The sequence below is a fragment of the Scatophagus argus genome, chromosome 23, assembly GCF_020382885.2.
Source record: "Scatophagus argus isolate fScaArg1 chromosome 23, fScaArg1.pri, whole genome shotgun sequence".
NCBI classification, from domain to species: Eukaryota; Metazoa; Chordata; class Actinopteri; family Scatophagidae; genus Scatophagus; species Scatophagus argus.
This window is the reverse complement of record NC_058515.1, coordinates 8,567,907-8,593,424: the sequence shown is the minus strand read 5'-3', so window position 1 is coordinate 8,593,424 and position 25,518 is coordinate 8,567,907. Positions and strand designations below refer to the sequence as shown.

The window sequence follows — 25,518 nt, the reverse complement described above, 5'->3', positions numbered from 1 at the left end:
AATGCAAGCGAATGCACAACAAAATGAGGTATTTAGTGCATGAGGTGTTTCCATATCCAAGACTATGTGAGAGCTTGATATGTTTTCAAAGTGGTTTTAAAGCAGCCTTGTCTCGCACAGAAAGACAAGACGTGGACTTTGTTGTTGTTGCCGAGTGTGACAGTCCAGACACTGAGCACTGAAAATCAAGAACAGCACTGTGCTCCTTTGAATAGCGAAAAAGTGACTATCATTGGCATTTTTTTAGGGAAAAGTTGAAAAGTTGAAAAGATAATTCTCGACGAACGCTGTGTGTTTACATGCTGGTATAAAAGTGTCAGAGCCTGTCAGCCTGAAACAGCGAACATTCATTAAAACAGAAAAGTGACAGCATGAGTTTCTCGGTATGAATGATACATTTCCTGCATAGGATCTCGAAACCAAATATCCGCTATTAAAAAGAGTCATCTGTCCCAGCTGCATTCAGAGAGCTACCAGGCAAAAGTAAATTTAGAACTGCCACTTCAACCCTGACAAACAATGATATTGCATTTATTTCACAGTTGGCACATCAAAAGCATTTGATAAAAGCAGGAGTTGCATAGATCCACCATTCTTCCAGTGCCATCTGGCAGCTGCGCTCAGTATTTATCAACCTGGATTACACACACACACACACAGTACTTTTTCATGATAGTTTGCAGTGCTAACAGTACATCAAAGTAGCAGATACATGTAAGGAGGAAGGCAATTAAAGGATAATTCCCTTCTGACTTGAGCACCGTGGCAGCTGTCATGATAAGCAGGCCGACGTCTAATCAGATTAGACAGTTGAGAGAATGTGACGGCGGCGGATGTGCAAAGTGAAAATATAGATTTAGTTTGGAGAATCACAAGATTCGAAAGCCGTATGCTATAGTTGAAAGTGTAAACTGACACTGACACCGCTTTATTAAAAAAGGACTCTCCGACGTATGGTCCATTTACTCCACATATGGCTCACAGCTGTATCAGTTGCTGTCCTGAGGTACTCAAAAGTGTCGGTTCATGAAAATCTGAATTTTAAACTGGATCTTCTTTAACACTGGAAATTTTAGAAAAGCGAATACTGTTCCATTATCAAGATACACTTGAATTCTCAATTTTTTTTCTCTTCAGTTCAGTAACTTTGGTCAAGTACTACTTTCAAAACTGCAACTGCAAAAGCACTCAGGGATTTATAAGATTAGGGAACACAATACGGGAATAGAATAAGGAAAAAGGCAATAAAACAGAAAGAAAAACCACAACAATATCAACTGCATTGTGAAAAAGTAAAAATCTGAAAAATATATTTCTGAAAGAAAAAAAATAAAACAAAGCCAAGCATGCTGTACAGGTTTTGAAGATATTTTTCCACCAAAAATATATTTTAGAAGACAAGGGCAGCCTTTCTGTACCTTTTGTCTAACGAGTCTCACTTATATGCTCAGAGTGCATATTAACACTTATTTCTCCATACTTGTAGTATGCCAAGGTGCCACTCATCACTCATTAGTCTCCTCAATTCCAACAGCTGTCACCGGGTTCTTTAAAACTTTCTCTGTCAACTTAGTGAGTGACTGGAAGGTTAAACTGACAGCACTGGGCCTGGAAAAGTGCTCACAGACGGACACACTTCCATTACAGTCTCCATCGATTACGCCGCAGATGCTAATGCAGCGGCTGAGCGGGGGCTAGCAGGTGGGGCGAACAGCAAAACGCTCCCATTTAGAGCAGCAGGAAAAGGAAGGGGGAGGGGCAGGAATATGACACATGATTGATGGCGTGTCGATCGCTTCAGAGGCATGCTCAGATTTATGACGGGGCTCAGCCTGTGGCGCGTGGCCACCGAAGCCACGCACTCATTGATCAATTTGTTATCTACACCCCAAATGGATGGGGCACAGCTGTGATGGGAGTCAATGAGGGCACTGCAGGAAGAATCCTGATGCCTTCTGCCACCGCGCTGCTGTTTCAATGCGGTGATGGGCCACTGTGTCTCATCTCAGAGAAATATTGTCAACTATGAAGGTGCACATGAACAACGGCTGCTTGTCAACAGCAGACAGGCTTGATCAAATCTGATATCCCAAAATGTTTGGCAATGTTTTAAAGCCATATTTACAGTAGACATGAAGTGTCTTCACAAGTTTTTAGTACATTTAAAAAGTTATGCCAGCAAGTTTTAGTTGAACATTTCTCTCCATGCCTTTTAACCTTGCCAGATGATTTGCAATACATTATCCATCCAACTGTTATACCCCGCACTTGTTCAGTAATTACTCCGGGGAGGGTGGTGAACGCATGTGTGCGTGAGCAATGAGTGAAAGATTAAGTATAGTGAGAGTGAGAAGACCGAGGGAGTAAAGGAGCGAAGAAGACTGGTAAGAAGTGAAAGGCTGTTAGATCGTCCAGCTGTTGGCACTGGAGCAGCAAAACAGGCTGCGGTGACACTTCCTGCTGCCGCACCACCCGCAGGGAGGGAACATCTGCCGATGGATGAAGCGTTAATCTCGGCGGTGTTGAGGCACGCACCGTCACAGCACGCTCGACTTCACCTGCTGCAAAGGAGGGAGGATCCAGAGTCGTGCAGAAGAGCGGACCTTTACACCCTTAGAAACGCAATCTTATTTGGTTCTCATGCCCACTTATGGCATTTGTAAATGTTCACAGCTGCAAACTGGCAACCTATCTTTGTCATTTGCCTTGCAAATTGAATACTACGGATTCAAGTGGAGGAAAAAACTGTTTAATAAAATAAAATTAGACTAAAACAGAGAAGTTAATTGCAAGAGGAAAACATACTGTGGTTTGCCGCTCTTTGTCTCGCGCATAAGAAGTAAAAGTAGACAAAGCAAAGAGTAAAAATAATATCGACCTTGTATGTAGGTGGGCAGTGCAGTTTTTCAGTATACAAAAATATTAAATACACCAAGTTTTGTACATTGTACAAAACTTTGTACAAATGCGAGGATGAGCAGGACAGCGCAAACGATTCAGAGAGGGCAAGACGAGGCCAAGGATATGCAGAGGTCAAAGGACAGAGTTCACCATCCTGATGGCCTGGGGGAAGAAGATTTTTGCTCTCTGTGCTTTATAAATCTCACATTCTGATCAAAAATTAAAGGGAAAAAAAAATAAAGCAATCAATCAACACAAGACTCACTAAAACACAGAGCAACACTGTTGGAGCTTAAAAAAAAGCAGAACACAGTTACCTTAGTGAGATCACAGATCCTCAGAAGGTCATCCTGGGCGTTGCCTTCGTACACCCGCTTGCGTTCTTGAGCAACATCGATATCCTCTTCCTCTGAAGATACCGACTTCGCTGAAATAAGCCTGGCAGAGAGAAGTCAACCACAGTTGGCATGACACCCTTCATTAAAATTAACATGAACCTACGTGACACATGATCTCCGTCAACGTTTGGGCTCAGTGAAACAGCAATTGCAATTTCCATAAATTGTATAAGCCACAGCCATGAGTTTCCATGGCAACTTTGCTTTTGGAGAAATTAAACACTTTTAAACACACGTTTACGAAACTGTGCAACAGATGTTTTTCATTAAAAGAATATAAAGCACTTTGAATGGGGCAAACAGGAGGTAATGATTTGTCTGACTGGGTGAAAATACACAACTTTATCAAAAACATGGATTAGAACTACAGCAGTGAAAAACATGATTAAACAGTCAATGGTCACTTTCAAATGGACAGAAACTTTTCACTCTGAATGAAACAGTTATGGACGGTCACTTGTACCTTGGTTTGCAGAAGAACTTATACTGGATGAGGATTGTGATGGTGAACATGACAACTCCCTCGATGGACATGGCACAAAGGTTCTTTCCCACCATTTCCCAGCTGAGTGGGTCCTTGAAACGGTCTTCCCCTGATAAAGAGGGATGATCACAAAAATATGGGATTAAACAAAGTCAATACTGCGAACAAAAATTCGGGTTATCCATTCTTAAATCATATGTGACTGTCATGTGAAAGACCTCTGCCAGAATTTTTCCCCCTATATTTAAATATGAAAAAATGGATTTCCAATGGATCACCAGATTTGTTTTCTCACTTGCCTCTTGGGGCTTCTGCACAATACACACAGAAGAAGGTAAGTACTTAAATGCATTATTACCATGTGTCACTTGATGTTAATTTCCAGCCTTTATCTACAAGCTCAGGGGACGATTTAGCAAAAACATCTTCAAAATAAAAAGGAATTACCATATGTGTGTTTTCTTTCATGGGCAGCCAAATACATCTTTGTCAGAAGTTTTTCGGAGTGCTGGAATTTGTCACCTCTTTGAAGTGTTTTTGAGACACATTCATTGGTGAAAGCTAGCAGTTTAAAATGCCACTTAGCCTCAAAAAAAAAAAAAAAAAAAAAAATGCTGTCACCTATGTCATGCGAGAAAATCACTGATATCCTGTACTTTTCATGTTGAAGCCTCTTTTGGCTAATGAACACATAAGTAAACGGCTGACAGCCCCCCACTCTAATCATTGTCAATTCTCCATCGCTCTCTTTCCTCCCTCTCCACGAATTCTACAACCCTTGAGCCCGAGGGGGCAGAGTAAGGAGACAAGAAAAACGAAAGCGCTTTCAGTCTCATTCTCTGGTAAATAGCCCCTCTCCACACTAGCCCTTTTAGGCTGTGATTGCTTTTCTCTTCCTGCTCTCCGCCACCGCCGCAAATGATTCCTCAAATCACTATTTCCTTCTCCATCTCACTACAGATAAGGCTCCTCTTCCTCTTTCATGTGCCTCTTTGCCTCTTGATGGCCTCCTCAACCCCAGTTCCACCTCTTCAACCGCGCACTCCTCTTCTCCCTTTTTCCTATCTAAATTTAACACATGTAGAGCTCAAGAGGAGGTTTGGAGGCTGTAATACTGGTCAAACATTTTGTTTTTCCTGCCAGCAGGATGACGAACCAGCATTTTGACATACTGTGTCACTTTGAAGGGAGGTATGTTGTTTAGGGGCTCATGCAAGAGGAGTGTGCACAGCCGTACATATACACGTACAATACACATAATACACATTCTCGGTCATCTTGCTATTCCTCTGATACACAGGTGGTGGTAATGAACCAACAGGGCAGCAAGTAGCATTGAAGAAGATCTCCAGCAAGGACAAAGATGGATGTAAAGAATGAAAACTGCTCCTGAAGATGTTTTGTTTCATGGACACACGCAATGGGGAGTATCTATTAAGGGTGCTCGGTTTATATTTTAGCCACACAGAGGCAAATTTGTCCTCATTTGCAGCAAAAGAAAAACAGCTGAAAATTGCGTGTTTCACCTCATGCAATATGGATTTTCATGCATTTCTGCTTATGTAGGAGGAGGGAATAGAAATGTATACAAACAGCTGCGGGATCCAATTTATCAAGGCGGACTGACCACGGAGACAAAGGAAATTAGTTGTGCTATACGTCAGGATGAAAACTCAGAACGAGAGACTACCTGATGATGGAAAACTGATGCATATTCCCTGACAGTAACTTGTGACAGGCTTAATAAAGATCCCTCAGTGTGTTCTGGTGAACAACACTGAATATAAACAGAAATGTGCATTCAAGCTCCTTTTTAGAACCACATTATTGCCAACAGAGAGAGGCCTTCTATGAAAAACCATCAGTGTCACATAAAACCTTGAGGCAGAGGCTGACTGCTGCTGCAATATCAGAATTTAGTCCCTTGAGTAGAGATTCAACATCTTCATTTGGTACAAATTTTATGATCTCACCCACTTGGCAGATGTTTTCTTTTGTTTCAAACTTAATATTGCACAGATAATCACGATTCCCCCCCAGTGGTGGTGGTCTCTTACCAAAACTGCTGAAGAGGGTGCCCATTGCCTGGTTCCTAGCCATGTCAATTAGCCCTCTACCCAGACAGAAATGCGGGAATATGAGCAGCACCTGCTTCACGATGTCGTTGATGCGAGCGACATTCTGGAAAACGTACACAAACAAACACACAACATACAAATCAGTGGCATTTAACGGCTTTGAATATTTGAGCCTGCACAAACCCAATATGTTGACTCAACACCTTGAATCAGCAGGGCCAATGACGTGAGAGGCTCGGAACATAGTGTGTAGCACCTTGACGCAAGCACGGATAATTAAACATCCCGCACTCCATCTGTTTTGCAGGGATTCCACATCGCACGTGGAGCATCGAAGCTCATCTCACCTTTTACGCACAGGAATTTAGCAAACCATAAGAAGCGTCCTATGTGACCTGTGAGGCAGCACATGCACAGTTTGTGTAAACACAAACTGCTGAGGTGGTGCTCAGGTAAGCAGATGTTTGTCCTTAAAGACATAACATAAGAGGGTAAGAAGGAGCACACAGGGACCAACCTTCAGGTCCCCTCTGAGTGTCTTACATAAGAAGAAAGAAACAAATGAACACAAAACCAAAAGCACAGTTGTTCCACTCTCTCACAAGGCATACATAAAAAGCTGGTCTTTTCTTGACAGGGCATTTCCCTGCTACAACTTTCTCCCCAGAACTGTACTCCCCCGTCCCCTTCTCCCTTTCCTCCTCCCTGAGGCTGCAAATCAAAAAAAAAAAAAAACTTAATTAAATGAAGACACAGTGGACAAGGCTGGAACAAACTGGCTCGAATAAGGAAGGAAGTACAGTAAGTTTTGGAGGAAGGAAGACAAAATAGCACTACATTTGGCACTGCATGGTGTTTAAAAGAAAGTTCATGCATTATGCATACTGCTTCATTGCAGCATAGTCTTCAAAGCCGTTGCGGACATGGAGGGAGACTATAAATTCATCATTTCTATTATTTTGGGGGGAGCCCAAACAAAGAGTAGGCAGGGGTGGCTGTTTTCCAGATTTCCACATGATGGCCATTAGTGTCGCAGAACTTATTCATGGATGTTGGTGAAAATGCTCTCTGATCTATTAGTATCAGTGATTGAGCTTTCTGTTGGTAGCTAGGGATGAGGGCCTGAGTACATTTCCTCTGTGTCAAAAGGTAACACAATCCACCAACCAGCACCTCTAAACCTAATTAATTAACATGTTACCTTTTGTGTTAGGAACTTCCTGGAGTCTCTGCTGGTTCCCCGGAAACTAGTCCCAGCCAAAAAATAGTCTGGCACACAAAGCGTTGTGACATAGCTAATTGTATTTTTTACACCTCATTTTTGGATGAGAAGAAGAAGAAAAAAAAGAAAACATGTTAATCAGCGAGCTTTAAAGGTGCTGACTGGAGGATTTTGATACCAGACTAGATGTTTCTATCTATATGAGAGAATCTTGCCCTTGTTAACGTTTATATATGATTCATAACACATCATACAAGGTTATCCAGGACAAAAAGAAGAAAGCAATCTTACTTAATCTTTTCCCCTTGGGGCAAAACATACAGTAATGTTTAAAATCCAAGAGTAGGCACATGCATATGCGAGAGTAGGTGGTCATTGGCCTAGTTTCTCTCAGGCAGCTATGAGAGTGTGATGAAAAGGCCTCATTGATCATGTTGTCAAAGCAAACCTTCAGATGTCCGGCAACGTGTTCAACAATAATTCATCACTCCTCTTATCTTTATTTACACATTTGCTTTAAGACTAAAGGGTAGAAAGAGCTGTGACAGCAATTCATAGCTAAGAGTAAAACCCAGTGGAGATGAATAAGGGACATCATCTAAAAAACATATCTCTTTCATTAATTAATACACGTTCAACATAATATGTTACAAATCACGCCAATAAAGCACTACAGTATGAGTTCTAATACCTCATACTAAGAGAGAAACAGGGGCTGAGTTGTATTCGAGAACATTATTTTTCACCAGATATTTTAAAGTTTACTTTAGTTTGTCTGACTTTTAAATAGATTTTTATCTGGTTGATGTATATTGATAGAAACGCTTTTTTATCTAACCATGGAAATAAGGACAATTTTTGCAGCTGCAGTTCAGCGTCACACAGGAATTTGTGCTACTCTCCTCACCGTTTGATAAATTTAATGTCAAACATATTTTTATCCCTGAGTTGTTTGCAACTGTATACAAATGTTCAATTACACACACATACACACACGTACGACTTAGGATTTTTCGAAGTCACCTCTGTTCTTTACATTCAACACTGAGCTTATAAGGAGATAAAAAAAAAAAGGCGAATAAATAAACAACAGCTATGACCTTGGCTGAACGCAGCACATCTGTCTGGCAGAGAAATGCTTAGGAAACCAGATGTAACTTGAGATCGATACATGAAATAACACAGCTTTTGACTGGGTGTTCATCAAGGAGATCTAAGAGGCTCCAAGGCGGAGGTGATGAAATGCTGGACAATTTTCCCCCTCACGTTTGTGCTATATGCCCATAAATCATTTTCAAATGGTTTTGAAGGTGGTACAGTCTGCGAGGCGCTTATCTGACCCATATCACTACCTGTGCTTATTCCCACAGCGTGGCTTCATTCATAATGCTGGGACTCAAAAACAGAGCAGACAGACACAATATGTGACTCAAAGTTAGATATTTTCTGGAGATGATATTGATTGTTTTGTTTTTCCTTGAGCTACTGTAGCTCTTAAGGAAAGGCGGGAGGGCTAACAATCAGCTAGAATTTTTACGGAATTTTCTTAAAGTCTCTGCTGCGGTTGTCAGGCTACACAAGTGATTTTATTTTTTTTTTTTTGAAAAGGGAGCGAATAGAAAACTGGATTTTAAACAGACAGTCAATAAAAGCTGCTTGACTTCATAAAATGCACATTACATGAGGAAAGTAGCACCTGGCCACATTGCCACACCTTTAGGTTTATCCTGGAAAATCTATCCATGCCTGTGATGATCTCTGAGTGGCACGTGGTGGAGGTATTCACTCGCTTCAAGTATACAAGGCAGGCTGGGATTGAGGCAATCTGCAGGGAGCTGGACAGTCCTGAGGGGAAGTAAATCTCCCATTGGTCTCGAAACTGGGGCGCCGAGTCTACAACACCGCAGCTCTGCTTTCTCACCCTGTTACTTTTTTCTCTTGGAGAAAATGGTGCTATGCCCAAAAGGGATCTAGATTCACCCCGTGCTTGAAAACGGAGAACAGACTGAAGCCTGTAGCTTTACTTCTGAACGACACTGATTTAACTGATGCCACCGCCGAGGAACCTAAATATGATAAGACAAAGCTCGAAGCTGTCGAAGCTGCGGAAGGAGAAGACTGGATTGAGCTGTCATGCTACTGTTTCTGACAAACTGGGGCACGCCGGGGCACCGCCGTATCTACGTTAGTCGTTTTGTGAAGAGCCTGTTCTACAGAGATATCGGCTTTGAACAAGGGAGAAATGGAAACCTGGAGATTTGTAACATTTGTTGATTGATGTTGACCTGTCGGGTTCCTTTATCAGCAGTGAAATCAAGTCAGATTAGCAGAATTATCGAGGTCCCCCGTCCCTGTCGAGTCTCAGAGAAATCCTATCTCTACCCTTAATTCCCTGGACAAGGGAAGAGCGCAAAGAATCCATCTCTTTACCTGCCAGTGGGTAACATGCTGTTAATTAAATGACCACCAATGGCATCTATTTTGAGCAATATGCTCAACTAGCACTGTATCAATAAATAAAGTGAATGCAGTGACAACAAAATGGCAACAATGACATTCTTTGGGAAGAGACGTGCCAGCGGAAAAATACAAATTGATAATGAATGCCGACAATAATGAAATCACGATGCAAATGAGGCAGCCTCGTTAGGAGACACAAAGCATCCCATGCCATCGCCGAGCGCCGCCAGAGGAAGCATCAAGTCAGAGGCAGGCGTGTCGGAGGGGACAGAGTGTGCAGAGGCAAAATCTTTCAGACAACATTACGCTCCCTCTGAAGTGTCGCTTCAGAGCTGTGGGAGACGTCCAGATGAGACATCAGATGTATAAGCAGCTTGTCAGACAGTGAAACGTCGCTGTCTGTTGACAAAGAATGAGTGATCAATGCCAGGCTGAAAATGCAACATGAAAAAAATCCAAGTGTTTACAAATCAAATCAGACATATTTAGTTCAGGGGGGGAAAAAAAAAAAGAAAAAAAAAAGACATCAAGAAAGCAGATAATTTTCTCAATCGAGACCACCTGTAACAAAATCGAGGTCCTGCCACTGAGAGTGCTGGCTCTTACCCAAATCCTATAGTCAGGATAGGCCAATTTCCTTCTCTCTCTTCCTTTTTTAATGTGATTTAAATTATAATCAAAATGACTGACAGTCAATACTCCTCCTCTCTCCCTATCCTCCCAAGCTCTCCATCTTATGCTGTTCTTTTTTGGTGTCTTTGTCTTTTGATTCCCTCGAGACTGAAGCAGCTTGCAGTTAAAATGAACACTCGCTGAAAGATGGATGAGGAAAGTTCTCCGAAGACCCAATTCTCACCAAACGATTAAACATTAAAGAGAATAGGGAAAATAACTCCTTTGAAAAATCCTTGAGAGGATAAAGGAAATATATTAAAACTTATACCAGGTGGGTACATGTTCCGCCCACATGCATATGGAATCCTTTGCTTTGAAAACACAGGGCGTTTATCTATGATTCATGTCAATTATCCATCCACTGCTATAGTTTCCAAGTATATTTTTTATGCAGCTATGGGATTCTGCGCCTACACAGGAACTGAGTTTTTCATGGCGTTGAAATTGTGCACACATGCATGTTAGTCTCAAAAAATGTGTGTGTGTGTGTGTGTGTGTGTGTGTGTGTGTGTGTGTGTGTGTGTGTGTGTGTGTGTACGTGCGTATGCTACTAACATCATCGTCAAAGAGCTCCATAACAAAAGTGGCCACGCTGCCGTTAATACCAATGAAGAGGTTGATGCAGGTCAGCACCACGTAGGCTGTGCTGGGCACGCTGAAGATGAAGGAGGCGGGGTACATCATGGGGGTGATGGACCACCTGCAGAGGAGAAGACATTGTCACACAAACAGAGAAAGAAGGCAGACAAGGACCCTCCCAACCTGATTTAGCAATAAAATAAAGACTAAATGTAAACAGAACACAAGGATTTCCTCTCATTGGAATTTGAGAAAAGAGAAGGATTTGTGCCATTTTGAATCCATAAACGCAGATTACCTTCTAACCCTCTGCATGTCAGTAGGTGGCCCATGAAAACACTGCTGAACAACGCCACCTACGCTCGGTAGTTCAGTATTAGGGGTAATAGAAGCGATAAACCGCTCTAAGTACTAATTGAAGCTGTAAAATAATAGTTCAATATCTTCAATAACATTTTACCGAGCTCAGCATTGCACATGCAGGCAGAATTTTTTTACAAAAGGTTTGTATGCAGGATTACAGTATTTAAAGGTCAGTCTCCAAATATCTTCATGATATGGCTGATACGGTGTTGGTGTTTTACATGTAACACTTCATTAACATATTGATTTCCAGTGGCTTTTGATTGGGAACTCACTCAGACAATGATGCAACAGCCAGTTGGATCAATTACACTCTGGTGGTGCTCTGATCACCACCATCATGACACAGTGCATACCGAATGTGAACAAGCTTAAATAAACGTGCTGAACATTTTGCCTGAAGTGCTTATTGATCATGGGTACCGCCATAGTTTAAAGTGGAAATAATCTGAAAAGATATAACTCATGATTTGTTCTGTCTAAACTGGCTATGATTTGAAGAGCCCCACTGGCATTATGTCATGAGATTTCTTTCCAAAGGACATCTGCTATGGAATTTCTTTTTGATGTAATGACATGGACATTAACCCTCTGGAGTCAGGTATAACTGTCAGTTTTTGACTATTTTTGATTCTAACTTTATATTTCAACTTAGAAATCTTTTACCTTGCCATGTTGGGTATCATTTTTGTTCAGCACAACCTCACAAGTGTGACTTTACTGTTACGTCTTCTTGCATAAAACTCGCCCCAAACGCGCACCAAACGCGCAACAAACGTGACGCAATGTTCAGGAAAAAAACATTGCGTATATATTTTATCATAACTCGGGTTTTACTTGACATATTAACAAAATTTAAAAACTTGTATATAGTTTGAAGTGCCCACTTTCGACACAAATTAAATCTGAGATTCAGCGAGGCTGCGTCTTGCAGCTACGTCGTCTTAAATTGGTCTTGTGATAAGGACACGCCGGCGTGTCTGTCGACTCCTGGGTGTTAAAAACTATGAGCTGAATTTAATTATTTCATTAAAACAAACAAAGCGTATAACTGAAAGGCTTCCATTAAAAGTTAAAACCCGCGTGCTGGTTATCAACAGAGAACAGGAGAAAAATGTTGTGTGTCCAAACATAAGAAACAATCCATGATGCAACCATTTGACTGAAATTTGAACCTACCTGACGAAAAGTTAAAATGAAACAAGTTGAAAATATGAATGGAGTACTGTACTGAGCTGATTTAGGATGAAATTTCCGCCGAATGCTGGAAGTGCTGGGTTTTTAAATTCACTTACCCATAAAAGATGAGCAGCAGAATCAAAGCTGGCAGGTTAGCAGGTGAAACGTAAGCTTTTTGTTGGAAGCAGAGGAAGATGAAGATCACGATCATGCAGGGGATGATGTAGTTACACTGTCAGGACAAACACAAAGGAACAAACAAAAATATTAGCAACTACCATCAGAAGTAGATAAGAAATCCAAACATTTTTGCATCAGTAGACTGCCTGATTTTTAATTTATTGTTTTTTACATTTCTTTTCAGACAACCTGAAAGTCTTATATATGAAATATATACATCTTTAAATTAAGAATAAACTGAATTGAATAGCTTCTGTTTGAGGCTGGACAAGTCACAAAGACACTAATATTTGTTTAACAGTAGTAGCTGTTTAAATCCCATCAATATCAATAGAAGGCTGGCAAAAAAGCCTTTTCTTATAGGATTAATATTCTTTTTCGGCCGTAGAGCAGAGTATATATACAATAAATAGAATGCATCAAGACCCAGTAACACACTTCTTTATAGTTCACAGGGACATATTAAGTAGCTTTTAAACTGGATTCTCTGTAATATCCCCATTGTTGATAGAGTACGCATACAAATGTGGAGAGCTTCGGGCTAGAATCATTACACTAACTCCTCAGGTACATTTGTCTTCCACTCAGACAGCATTCATTCACCATAATGATCGGCGTCCTGATGCCATGTCTTTACCAAATGTACCTGATAAAATGTTTACTTCAATTATGCCTCAGGCAAACCGCCAGTGAGTGTAATCAGCGGGGGCAGCTGGTGTCGATGATTATGCATCAGCCTGTATATCTGTTGTTGTGGTGAAGCTTTTCCCAGAGGTCAGCAGTGTCAAAGCCACATTATCAATTACAGTAGAAAGATATTCTTTTTACATATAGCCTCAGGTGGAAAAAATATTCAGAATACTAGAACAGTATCAAAATACAGTATAATGAGGCCTAAAACCTCGCCGGCACTGAAACCTGGGTCATATGAATCATTTCATAATGTGCGCCTTATAGTTTAAAGTGTGTTAAAAGAAAAAAAAAAAGTTGCAATGCTTTGTCTGCCCTACCAAGAAGCTACAAGAGGCAATACAGCACTGTGATGAAGCTGGTACTCACCATGTCCCAGGCAAAATTGGCCAACCAGTAGACAGCTGGGTTTACTCCACTGACAAATTGCAGATGCTTGGCTTTGTTCACCCTCTCTTGGATGAGGAAGAGGACAAAGCTGGCAGGGATGAAGGACATGGCAAAGATAACACAGATGGACACCACCACATCGGTGGAGGTTGCGGCCCTGCAATTGAATAGAGCACAGCAAACAGGAAGTTGAATGGAAAGCTAAGCTACAAAACGTGGATGCCGTTCATTCAGGCTCTCTTTGATAAAACTGCAAAACACATTAGCTGGAACTTTAAAGAATAAAAGAACTTTAGCGCAGTTGAAATCTAAATAAAATGTTTCCAGTGAAATAAAGACTTTAGACTATATCCATCCATTTTCTGTATCGCTTATCCCTCAGGGTCGCGGGGGGGCTGGAGCCTATCCCAGCTGACTACGGGCGAGAGGTGGGGTACACCCTGGACTGGTCGCCAGTCAATTGCACACAAAGAGAGACAACCATACACTCTCACACTCACACCTAGGGACAATATAGAGTAGCCGATTAACCTAATGTGCATGTTTTTGGTATTGTGGAAGGAAGCCAGAGTACCCGGAGAAAACCCACGCAGGCACAGAGAGAACATGCAAACTCCACATAGAAGGACCCAGACCGGGATTCGAACCTGGAACCCTCTTGCTATGAGGCTGTGCCGCCCGTTAGACTATATCACTGTTTGTAAATCTTTTTTTCTCAGTGAATTCTATCTCACTTAATTTTCCATTTCCGTGGGCACTAGTCAACATTGTATGGCACAGAATTCGTATTTACTTTCCGCTGCCGACATTCACAAGGCCAAAAATATTATAAATCACCAGAGTGACATCAATGAGGATAACAGAAAAAGGCTATAGACACAGACTCAACACTCTGCTTCAAGAGTTGGTCACTGGAAAGAAATTCCCACTGAAAGAGATTCGGAGAATAGAGAAAAGGTCTGGGGTTGGTTTTCTTGTTACTAGGGAATGAGCCAGACATCACTGGAACAATGTGGAAGCGGCATGTCTCTCTTTTCTTGGAAATGCTTAAATGCTTCTTGTTATGTCTGCAGAAATAAATTTATGTTTCAGGCATGTACTCGTTAGTACTAAAAAATTAATCGAACAAGCGTTATAAACATTAATAGAAAGCATGGACACTGCTGTTTGTAAATAATAACAAAAAAAGCTTTAAAAGATCATTAGCCTTCTGAAAGCATGATGGGCCGTTATGTTATGTTCACCTTCAACTCACAACCCAGCCAACAGAAGACAGAAGAGCACAGTTTCAAAATGTTAACCAGACTTCTTAAATGCAGCAGCGTCCTTCTTTCAAGTTAGAAACAAACTGTGGGTTTCTCCTCCGAGATGTTGACCTTCACTTCACTGGGGTACGGTCTTCGTTTATGCCATCCTGGCTTTTGAAAATGTCCTTCGCCGTGTCTGCTCAATTATCATTGGATGAAATTGTTGTGTATTCTTTTAACATTCGCCGTTGTCCTCACCCTCGGCCCACGATAATCTTTCACAAGACCTCATGTTGTGTAATTAGCATATTAAAGAAGCTGCCCTGTGTGGCTACATGGCTGTATTTATCATCGCCAAGCAGACACAATTAGAACACATAAATAAAATAATTTACCGCACTGGGTGCCAGCCCACATTTTCAACAGGTTTCAAGGGCTGTGTGTTCTGGTTTGGAGGGGGCGGCTGAGGAGGGTGGGTGGAGGACAAAGCTGTGAATGATCTCACCCTGAATGCTTGAAGCTGTCTAATTGCTGTGAAGAAGGGGACAAGCAATCTGCTAATTAACGAATAATGGAAGAGCAAGAAAGATGAGCAGTGGGAGTAAAGTGTTAAAGGATGTATTGCTTTCCTTTAGTTTTTTTTTTTTTTTTTTTAATGACAACGACTGTGAGGAACAGCTTTAAATGTTAAGCGTAGTGGGACTGAAAGCATGAGATGATTAGAAATCTCAAGCTCTATGCACAACAATCGGTTCACTATTTGCATGACGTGGTATTATTTTAAAAATGTAGAGAACAGTTTTTATTTTGGCAGATGGTGAACACAAATCAGAAATGACATTAATTTGCAGCTAAATTACGGATCAAATTCAAACAGAAGTCAGCCGCCAAATTAACACTACTCAATAATCAAGAAGCGATCCCCGTTATGAAATGGTGCCTAAATCTGATGTTTCTGACGACAGTAGCAAAAACTTGAAGCACCCATTTTTGTGCCAACGCAGATAGAAAACGAAGACCTTACGTGAGAGAAGCAGTAATTCCGATGGCCGTTCGAGTCGCCTTTCTTTCCATCTGCATAATTTCACAATTAGAGGATCATGAAATCACTCGCATTGAAATTGGTTGTGAAGTGCACTAGAGGAGGGAGGGTGTCACTTCAAATTTGATGCCGCAGTGCAATTTGGGTGTCCAAAACCCGACGAGGGAATGAATCATTAGTAATGAATTATTATCGATAGAACAGCTCTAGCAATTGTCTCTCCATGACGTTAAGGAGATTTCACTGAGAAATATACATTTCTTTTAAATGGCTGAAGTTCCCCTTAAATTTTAGATTGATTTTGCGTGACAAGGAGACAGTTTTTGCTATTGGTGTTTTTCTTAGCTCCGAGTAATTCAGGGACTTTACTTGGACTGGTGACAGGCAAATTACAGTAGATTTCACAACCACACTGACAGCTATCTCCAGTAAACTGACTTTGAAACTGAAAAATAAAATGAAGGCATTTTACCATTCATCAGCCTTCATAAAAATGACTTTGGCAACTTATAGCTGAGACACCACTACTATATTAATATTTACTGTGACTTCTTCAATCTAAAATCTAAAATAAAAACAAGGATCCTTCTCACCACGCAATGTTGTCCTCTTTCCAACAACAGCTACTGAATTATGCATGCTAAAATTCATGTCTTGAAAGCTGCATTGTTTTGGGTTTTCTTGTTTGCTTTTTGAGCCACTTGGGAGCAACAGAAAAAGTCGATAACATTGTGTTCTGTTTCTGGCCACCTGATGAACAAAATTCAGCAGTTATTCTCTTTTCAGCTTTTTCTTCACTGCATTATGAAAAAAATATGTGGGTCTTTTGCTACTAGATTTTTCACTAGCTTGACAGTGGACTGGCTAGCGAACAAAGACTGTTTGTTGGCAGGTAGCTGTTTTATCAGAACATTTTCACAAAAAAGATGGTGCCACTGCCTAAAATGGTGTTGATGGGAGTATACTTTGTGGAAAAAGAAAAAGAAAAGCTCTGCAGGGTCAGAGGAATTGCATAGGAGGGTGATCAGTCTCTGTGGGTTTATATACATTATGTTATACAAAATGCTTAATCACGCGCACAAGAAGTCTCTACCCCCTCCCCCTGCATCCTTGTCTGCAACTTGTACACATAATCAACAATGAAATGGTGTCCAAGCTAATCTGGAAATCACAGTTCATAAATTGCAGACGTCACACCCTGCACTGAGAGCAAAAGAGGCTCATCCTGAATCTACCATAGACAGGCCATCGTAATTATCTCTTAACCCCGGCCCACCTCCCACTCTAACTCAGGGCTGTCGTCAGCACCTGATCACTACATAAATACCTGACTGAGGAATGGGCCAGAGCAGCGCTGGAGAATGGAATAAAAGTGCTACAATGTGGTAATTGGTAGCAACCGCTGAACTCCGTGTATAATATCAGGAACTGTGGTTATGGCGCCGCATGGTAATTTGCAGCAGTGGGACGCAGTCCAACTACTTTCCATTAGAAGTGTTGATCACGCTGACGTCTCCAGACGGAAAAAAAAAAAAGAATGCAAAACTATCAAGAGCAATTCTAAATTTTTTGCTCATAATCACAGAAGAAAACACTGTGCATTACACAGAGAGCAGTTAAATCTGTATGTTGTGATTTAGCGCGTCATTAATCTCTCCCTCTCATGGGGCGCCGCTCTCTCCAGCCCTGGGATAAGGCACAGCAAAAATATGGTATATCCTCAAAAGGGGCTCCCATGGGCCTCCAAATCTGTGCATACTCAAACAAATCCCTCATCCATTTATCTGTCCTACACTTGCTATTCTTTTGTCTCTTACTGATCCGTTCCTTTGTCTGCTCTGTCTCCGCTCTTCTTTCTCCCTCTCTATTGCTATGTCCCTTTCATTCTGCCTTATCTCACTCAGCTCTCTCTCCTGCATCTGATCACGCGTTGTCTGAAAATAAAAAATCGCGTCTTCCAACAAGAGGTAAAATGCAACGCAAGCAGTCTCGTGTGCTGAAATTATGTTGAGGAAACTGCAGACAAGGTTTGCAGATGCAGTTTCTTGGAAGTAACTGTAACATACATTAGAACATTTCTATGAATGTGTTTAGATCTTCGACACATTGTGCACATCTGTTATGCGTATAAATGTAAAAATGTTCAATTGCAAGTAATGTTTTCTTTGACAGTTTAGAGTTCATGTTCCTGCCATGTTGCTTCTGGACCACATGAGAAGCAATACTGCAAAAAAACAAGTAATTTATCAAATTACCCCTTTGCTACACAATGCCAAAGTCCTTCTTATTTTTGGTCTGATGACTCACATGGCAGCATAGGAGAGCTGCTCCTTGGTGAGGTTGAGGGGATGATTGGACACAGAGATGCCATACCGGCGGGGGTCCTGTCCTGCCGGCAGATTTCCCCTCAGGATGGCGTTGTTTGCCACACTGAGGAAGGACACAATACCGTGCCATGCCCGGTTGTAGAACCATACCTGTCGAGGTGGAGACGAGCGTTAGCACTGAGAACAGCATGCAGAGGCTTTGCAGTTCCCTCAGATGTCTCCTAGCAACTACATCTAGCACCACCACGGTCGATCCGTTCAGTCGTGGACAAATAACGGAGAGAATGCCTCATATGCACGTTAAGGGGAGACATTTTAGAAGATGTCAGTCATACAGCTGCAGATGAAAGAGTCTTGCTCTGGGAAGAATATCTTTTCCATTTTTGGATTGCTGAGTTGCAACCTGTGTCATCCCACTAGACAGAATTTGTCTTCCAGTTGTGCTGTAACAGCTGAGTTGCTGAGATCAGCTGTTGTGAAGGGCTCTTACTGTAAGAGCTGCGTGCCACCAGTATGGTCATCAGAGAGCATGTCACAATCACTTAGTCCCCAAGTGAAGAAATGGGAAAATGAGAAGCTGTTCTCGTTGGAGATGCACTCAGGTTCTTTGCGCAAAATACAGTGAGATGTACAGAAAAGCGCTGTGTTACTGGTGGGCTTTCTAGTCTGTATTTTTTGTATGTGCTTATTTATATTGTGACAGCTGGAATACAGTAAGAGATAAAACAGGCTTTTGTCCACTTAGTGCACAAAAGGAGCTCTCAGAGGGGTCAAACGATCTCTCCAACATTTTCCATAACACGATACTGTTCTTTAAAAATAAGCAACAGAACTGTCAAACTTTACCTTTTCATTTAATAGAAGATAAAGGCCTGCAATGACTGCTAAATCCCGATATGGCTTGGCATGCCAGCTGCAGTGCCAAACTAAAATACAAACCACCCCCCACCCAAAAAAAAACACATTTTCGCACACTTTCTTTTTAATGTAAGTGATTCTCTGAGTCTGTGGCTGCTGGGGTGTAGAAGAAAAAGAATGGATGAAAGGGAGTGGGAGTGAGAGAGGACACCCTGCTGATAGTGCAGCGCTAATTAAGAGTGGATGGTGTTTGAGTGTCAGCCCAACATAACACTGCATCACAGAGGAGGATATGGAGAACCTCGAGTACACACACATAGATGTGCACGCACACACATAATCTTGTCTCTCTCTCTCTCAGCCTGTTTGTGAATCCGTTTCTTTGTTTGTGCCATATTGGAGATCGGCCAAAATTGATTGATTATTTTTTATGTTATGTTTCCTTCATCCTGCCATTTAACGACAGCACAGCAGCTTACCGTAAATATTATTTTATGCATTCAAGATAACAGACAGTAAAGAGCACAAGCTCGTCTGTTAAACAAACGAGAGTGAAACTGTGGGAGTGAAAAATATGTAGATCTGCATTTCCACTTCTGAAACTACTTTAAACATCAAATTATTTTGAGGAAGAGGAAAAACTGGAGTCTCAGTGTGAGATACTGTATGTAAGCTGGATATAAGATGTCTGAATGAGACACTAACCTCAGTATTGGAAAATGGAAGTGGCAGAGAGCAAAACCACTGTGATAACTTTGAGGTGTTGTTCGAGGTCTTTGCTCGTTACTTGAGTATTTCCACTTTCTGTTACTTTGTACTTCTACACAACAGCATTCATTGGTAACACTTTGGATCAGGGGACACAAATGAGTGGCTTTTCGACATGCAAATTCAGCCCCGTCTCTTAGAAATTATGTTTATATACAACTAATTAGCGACAGCAAACACATGTAATGCCAATCAATTACATTTTCTCTTGACGTGACAAGGAAGTGTTCGTACGAAATGTTGTCGTAAAAATGTTGTCACAGAACATGTCAGTTAAATTTTCACTGTCAATGTAACTTATTTGTTCTGTGGAACATTTAAGCAAAACATAATGCTTCATTAACCTTAACTAAACTGATTTTGTTGCCTTAACCTAATAACAGCCCAGAGACTGGACCCTGTGCACTTTGTATGCCTGCCTTTCAGTGTCTCAGGAAGTAGAGCGGTTGTCCACCCATCGGAATATCAGCGGTTCAATCTACACGTCGAAGTGCAAGAACCCCAAATTCCTCCTGAGTGTTCGTTTGAATGGTTACTGCTCCTGATGAGGAGGCAGGTAGCATATTAAACTCTGGCACCAGTGTGTGAAAGTGTGGCACAAAAGCACTTTGAGTGGTACAGTCCATTCACCATTTTTACCGAACCAGCTCCTTGGGAGTCTGGTGCAGCACATAAATGTAGTATTTGTTTCAGTTTATTTATTGCTTGTTTTTGCTTCTTTAGTACTGAACATAATATGCAAGCAGCGATTGCTTTTCTTTATAAATGCATTTGCTGTTGCAAATTAGGTCGATATAAATGTATATGTAATTGTAGGAGACAGGGTTGGTATATTAGTAGCATATTGGCTCACTCATGTATGCATCATTAGGGAAACTCATAGATGGGTTTTCTGACTTATTGACAGCTTAACTTTAGCTCGATAGAAAACTACTCCTAACAAGGCATCATTATTAACTCATCTCCTCCTGAATGTGGTCAAGATAAATAGCATAGGTTTGACGCTACAAAAAGAGTTAGAATTAAGAATGTATGGCATCATAAACTATAATGAAGTAAAAACAAGGAAAAGGTGAGTACAAGTTCTAGGTTTGCGCCTTCACTGTCTGTGCCTTTTTTGGTCCTGTTTCTTTTAATCACCACTTTTCCTCCCCAAAACTTCCAAACTGCAAAATGTCCCCTCAGAGATCATTAAACTTTCATCTCATTGGATCAAATCAAACAGCAGAGCAAAGCAATTAATATAATACCTTTATGTTGTCCCTCGTTCCCAGCTTCTTCAGCAGCATCTCAGCCTTCGGGAAGATCTGATCAGTCACATTATCCTAATGAAGATGAGGAAAACAAGAAAAAAAAAGAAAATAAAACTGAGTTGGAGACTTAATTGGATACACTTGGAAAACCACTACTGCTCTTTGAAATGCAAAACATGAGGCAGAGGGAGACAACAATTAAGACTTCCGGAGAGCATTTGGGTGTACTGAGCCACTTATTTCCCAAAGACTTGGGGAAAAATGTGGCCCCTGTTATTTTGGCTACTGCAATTTTTTTTTTTCCTCCACGTCACGTTTATGTTTCATTAAATAGTGTGAAATAATTAAAACCATGAGAGAGAAGAGGACATGAAACAAAGATTCACAAGTAACAGAAAATGCCTCATTACCCAAAGCTCCAATCAGATTTAACTTGTATGACTGGGCTGTAAGTCTTTAAGTCTTCATATGCGAACAGAAATAAAAATAACAGTATTTTCTGGTGTGTCTGCTGGCTTTTGTCTTGAGATGAGGAGCAGGAAATGGCAGAGAGAGGGTGCTGGACAGGTTGCATTAAAAATCTGCTCTATTCCACTCATGTTTCATGTGAAATGAGCCTTGGGATGAGGGGTTGAGATGACAGGTGCGCCATTTCCAAAGTGTCATGTTGATACCATGCTGTTCAACCCAGCCGTAAGAGCACTGAGCACATTACATGTGTGATATAAATGCAAATGGACCTCCTGTTGGACCTTGCCTTCCTCACAGGGCTATAGCAGAAGTGGGGAGGGGAAAAAAAGGGAGTGGGTGTTGGGTGGCATGGAGTAAGTAGAGGTCGGTGGAGGAAAAGTGCAGGTGACAACTAGAGATAGAGGTGGAGAGTGGAAAAAATAAGAGGAGAAAAATCAAGAAAGACATCCCAAGAATGCAAGAGTGTGCTCAGGTGGAGGTACTTGTCTGCTCTGAAAGAGAGAGAGCGGAAAGGAATGGACACACAAGATATCGCTAGCCCCCAAGACAGTTACCTGAGGACGAGGGGACTGAGGAGATCATACCACTACCTTTTTCAAATTTTCCCACCCCAGAATCCTTCACTCAGTCCATGCCACACTGTGATGTTGTCAGGAAAAATGTATGAAAAGTATTCAGGACATGTTTTTGCCCTGCCATGGATCAAGTCTGCTCTTTAAGGATAACAAAATGTTTACACATCGTTTCAGTTAAGCAGCATGAACTCTTTACATAGCACAGTGTGAAAAGGGGGTGGAGGGTGGGACGACCCCATCTACGCAGACAGGAGTATCTGAGCTGAATAACATTCGCCGTTCCAAGTCATTACCTTTTCATATACCGGGGAGAGAACAAGACTCCTACTCTTGTCCATAATGCTTCCTCCAGCAAAAGCAAGGGAATCTTGACAGCATTTTCTGTTTTTTCTTGACTTTGCATCATGCCAAGCAGCAGCGGGCAGCGCCAATAGGCGGCCTTCCTAAGGATTAGCAGTGGCTGAAACGAGATGAGAAGTGTGCCAGCAGCTGCCCGGGTCTAATCCTTGACAAACTCCTCCCCGCTCAAGGACAATGACAAGGCTGGTGTTGCCAGCGGACCTGCTGGTGCCACGGCTAACGGCACAGGAATAAAGCCACTCAAGTGTGTGGTGACTTTTTTGGCTAGTATTCCAAATACTAGGCACAGTTCAGTGGTCAAACGGACTGTGTGTGTGTGTGTGTGTGACAGAGAGAGAGAGAAAGATAGTTTACGAATACTTATTCTCTTGCTTATTTCTCTGAAAAATAAATATATATAAAGAACAAAAAAATGTTTTTGGAGACAGCAAAATAAACATTTTCAGGAAACAGGCATTTTTAGGTGCAATTAAGCTGTACTTTTTTGTTTTCATCGTTCCCATCACTTGTTGCAACATGAAAATCTATTTTTACCTGCTGAAGACAGAAAATGCAATTAAACAGGCATTTCAAAGCTCGCTTCCCAGTATGCACAGGTGACTCAAAGTGCAAAAACATGCCATTTCCCGTTAACATCTCGCGCGATGTCTGCCGAGCAGAAGAGAGTCAGACATTTCCCAAGGACAGTGTAGGACTTTAATAACAAGGAATGCAGAGCTGGGATGGCTAATGCCCAGCCATTAGGGTTACATCATTGCTGCTGCACAAATTAAAGTCACATTAGCGTTGAGATCGGGGAGACGGAGAAGGGAGCCTGGGCAGGGATGAGACCGGAGATGCCTGAGGGCGAAGCAATGTGCTGATCTCAAAGTAGTTTGAACATCCAAAATCTAAAATGTTAATGAGAGACTTTGTGCATGCAAGAGAGAGACAGAGAAAGAGAAGGAGAAGGAGAAAGAGAGACAGAAATACAAGGAGCGAGTTCGTATCAAGTTCAGGAAACACAGCCTGAGAAACAGAATATGTGAACTGAACTGCGATAGTAGAAGTAGTTAAACAAATATGAGTGAAAAGGTTTGCAGGATTGTGTTAGATTGCATGTGCTGTTGTGCGGTGAAAACCAAGATTCATTGATTTACTCAATGCAACGCACAGACAATCACAGCCTGTTGCCATGGACACTCAACAAAATACAATTAAAGAATTTAAACCTCCTCTTGTTCTTTGTCATTCTTCTTTCTCAATCCTTCAAGAACTCAGCAGGGTCCCAAGGTCGACAGCAGACAACATCACCTGTACCCATGATACAAAGCTAACTGAACAAAGAACGCCACGCTCCAATTAAGAGAAGTTCATTCCAAAGACGACTGACAAACTGCAGCCTTGACAGGAGAAAATCAATTTCAGAGCCACTTCTTCAGTCACAAAACTTGCCTAAAGATTTGGTGTTGGGCAGAGAGTTACAACACAAAAGACTCAAAGCTCCATTTTTATGCTTCCTGGAGGTTAATCAAAGCAAGTATCAAATTTGAAAAGGACAAAAATGAAGCACACTGTCACATCAAAAAATGATGCACTGGGTACTTGGAAGAATGTGGGCCCTCAAATGTATTGAAAAGACATTTGTGATTTTTTAGAAATGATGGGGACAAAGAGATATTTTCAGCAACATTTGACCTCATATGCAAAACCTCATTTTGTTGAGATATCTCAGTCTGGACCAAAGTGGTGAAAGGGTCTGCAGACTGCTTGACCAACTGATGATACCATCCCTAAAGCCATGCTGCTGATGACAGAGCCCACATTTAAAGGATCGTCACTCCGCTGATTTGAGGGAGGGGTTTTTGTCCTCGGTTTTATGAACACAGTCCAAAACTTTAAGGATCTTTGTAGATGCCTCAGGCTTATCTACATAATCATGTGGTACAAGCAGGTTTGACTCTGCCAGATCTTTTTTCCATACCTGAAAAAGTGAACTGAATAGGTTTTCCAGTTCCCCGAATGTGGCGTTGATGCCTGCCTCAGTCAGAAGAACTTGGGAGTTGACTTCCCCGACGGAGAACCCCCCGTACCTGGAATGGTGAAAAAAGAAAAAGCATGAGAGAGAGCTTCAAGTGGAGATAAGACCATAAGAGTAATGTTAAGACTACACACACCCACATGAGATGTAAAGTAAAAGCAGACATCACAGTGTAAATATGGACATGAAAAATATGTTCTGAAAATATGACCAAAAATTCACAGAATCGAACAAACATATCAACCTCATGCTTACAATGAATCATTTCCGGCACTGACATGTTTTCACAAAGTAAAATGACAGATTAAGAGAAGCACATCAAAGAAGCTCAGCAGGTTTTGTCAAAGCATGACAACTGCATACCATGTAGAAATGGAAATGGCAGCACAGTGTGCAGGATTTGGTCCTTTCACTCATATTATGCTCAAATGACCTTTTAATAATGGATGCTACAACAACACAACAGCAGCCCAGGTAGTAATTTGGCTCTTTTTGTGTCAAAAAATAGAAAAGGAGAGTCACTAGTCTCAAAAATGCTACCAGATAAGTGCACTCTGATACCCTTGTTCAAAAACACTGACATTACCTTGTTTTACCCGAGCGTTCATACGTCTTGACCAAGAAGTCTGTCATGTTCCGACCAGTTAAATCCAACAGTGTGTCTGTTGTGTTTTGGATCCTCTGTTAAAAAGTTAAAAAGAAGAGAAAGTTTGATTGTTAGAACTCGTAAAATAAATAATGGTTTGGCCATTTGTTATTTTTGTTTTGGTCACCTTAACAAGCTGTAAATACAACCAAATGTCACTTTATAAAGTTGAAATGGTGCATATATTAGTAAACACTTTGCTGGTCAATCTTATGTCCACCTGGTGAAGATTTTAAAATCCACTATTCTTTTAGCTGTTTTTGTTTCTACCAACCCCTGAGAAAAAATACAGGATTTATAAGCTGCTCAATGCTACATTTTGTTTACCAGTAAGTTGCTGTTAATACTGGAA

At 41.3% G+C, this 25,518-nt stretch overlaps 1 protein-coding gene across 6 annotated transcripts in view; it reads right to left on the bottom strand.

Moving 5' to 3' along the window:
- LOC124054208 (phospholipid-transporting ATPase ABCA1-like) overlaps window positions 1-25,518 on the bottom strand; it is a 131,361-nt gene that overhangs the window by 25,843 nt on the left and 80,000 nt on the right. For 5 of the 6 annotated variants that reach the window (XM_046379899.1, XM_046379901.1, XM_046379897.1 and 2 more), the window contains 10 exons: window positions 25,107-25,201; window positions 24,464-24,572; window positions 21,092-21,166; window positions 18,196-18,365; window positions 13,579-13,756; window positions 12,456-12,571; window positions 10,774-10,918; window positions 5,841-5,964; window positions 3,763-3,892; window positions 3,219-3,339 (listed from right to left, as the gene is read on the bottom strand). In XM_046379899.1, the coding sequence (XP_046235855.1) occupies window positions 3,219-3,339; window positions 3,763-3,892; window positions 5,841-5,964; window positions 10,774-10,918; window positions 12,456-12,571; window positions 13,579-13,756; window positions 18,196-18,365; window positions 21,092-21,166; window positions 24,464-24,572; window positions 25,107-25,201 (1,263 nt within the window). Of the gene's footprint in view, window positions 1-3,218; window positions 3,340-3,762; window positions 3,893-5,840; window positions 5,965-8,831; window positions 9,943-10,773; window positions 10,919-12,455; window positions 12,572-13,578; window positions 13,757-18,195; window positions 18,366-21,091; window positions 21,167-24,463; window positions 24,573-25,106; window positions 25,202-25,518 lie in introns of those variants that run through there. The other variant, XM_046379902.1, reaches the window with a different exon arrangement.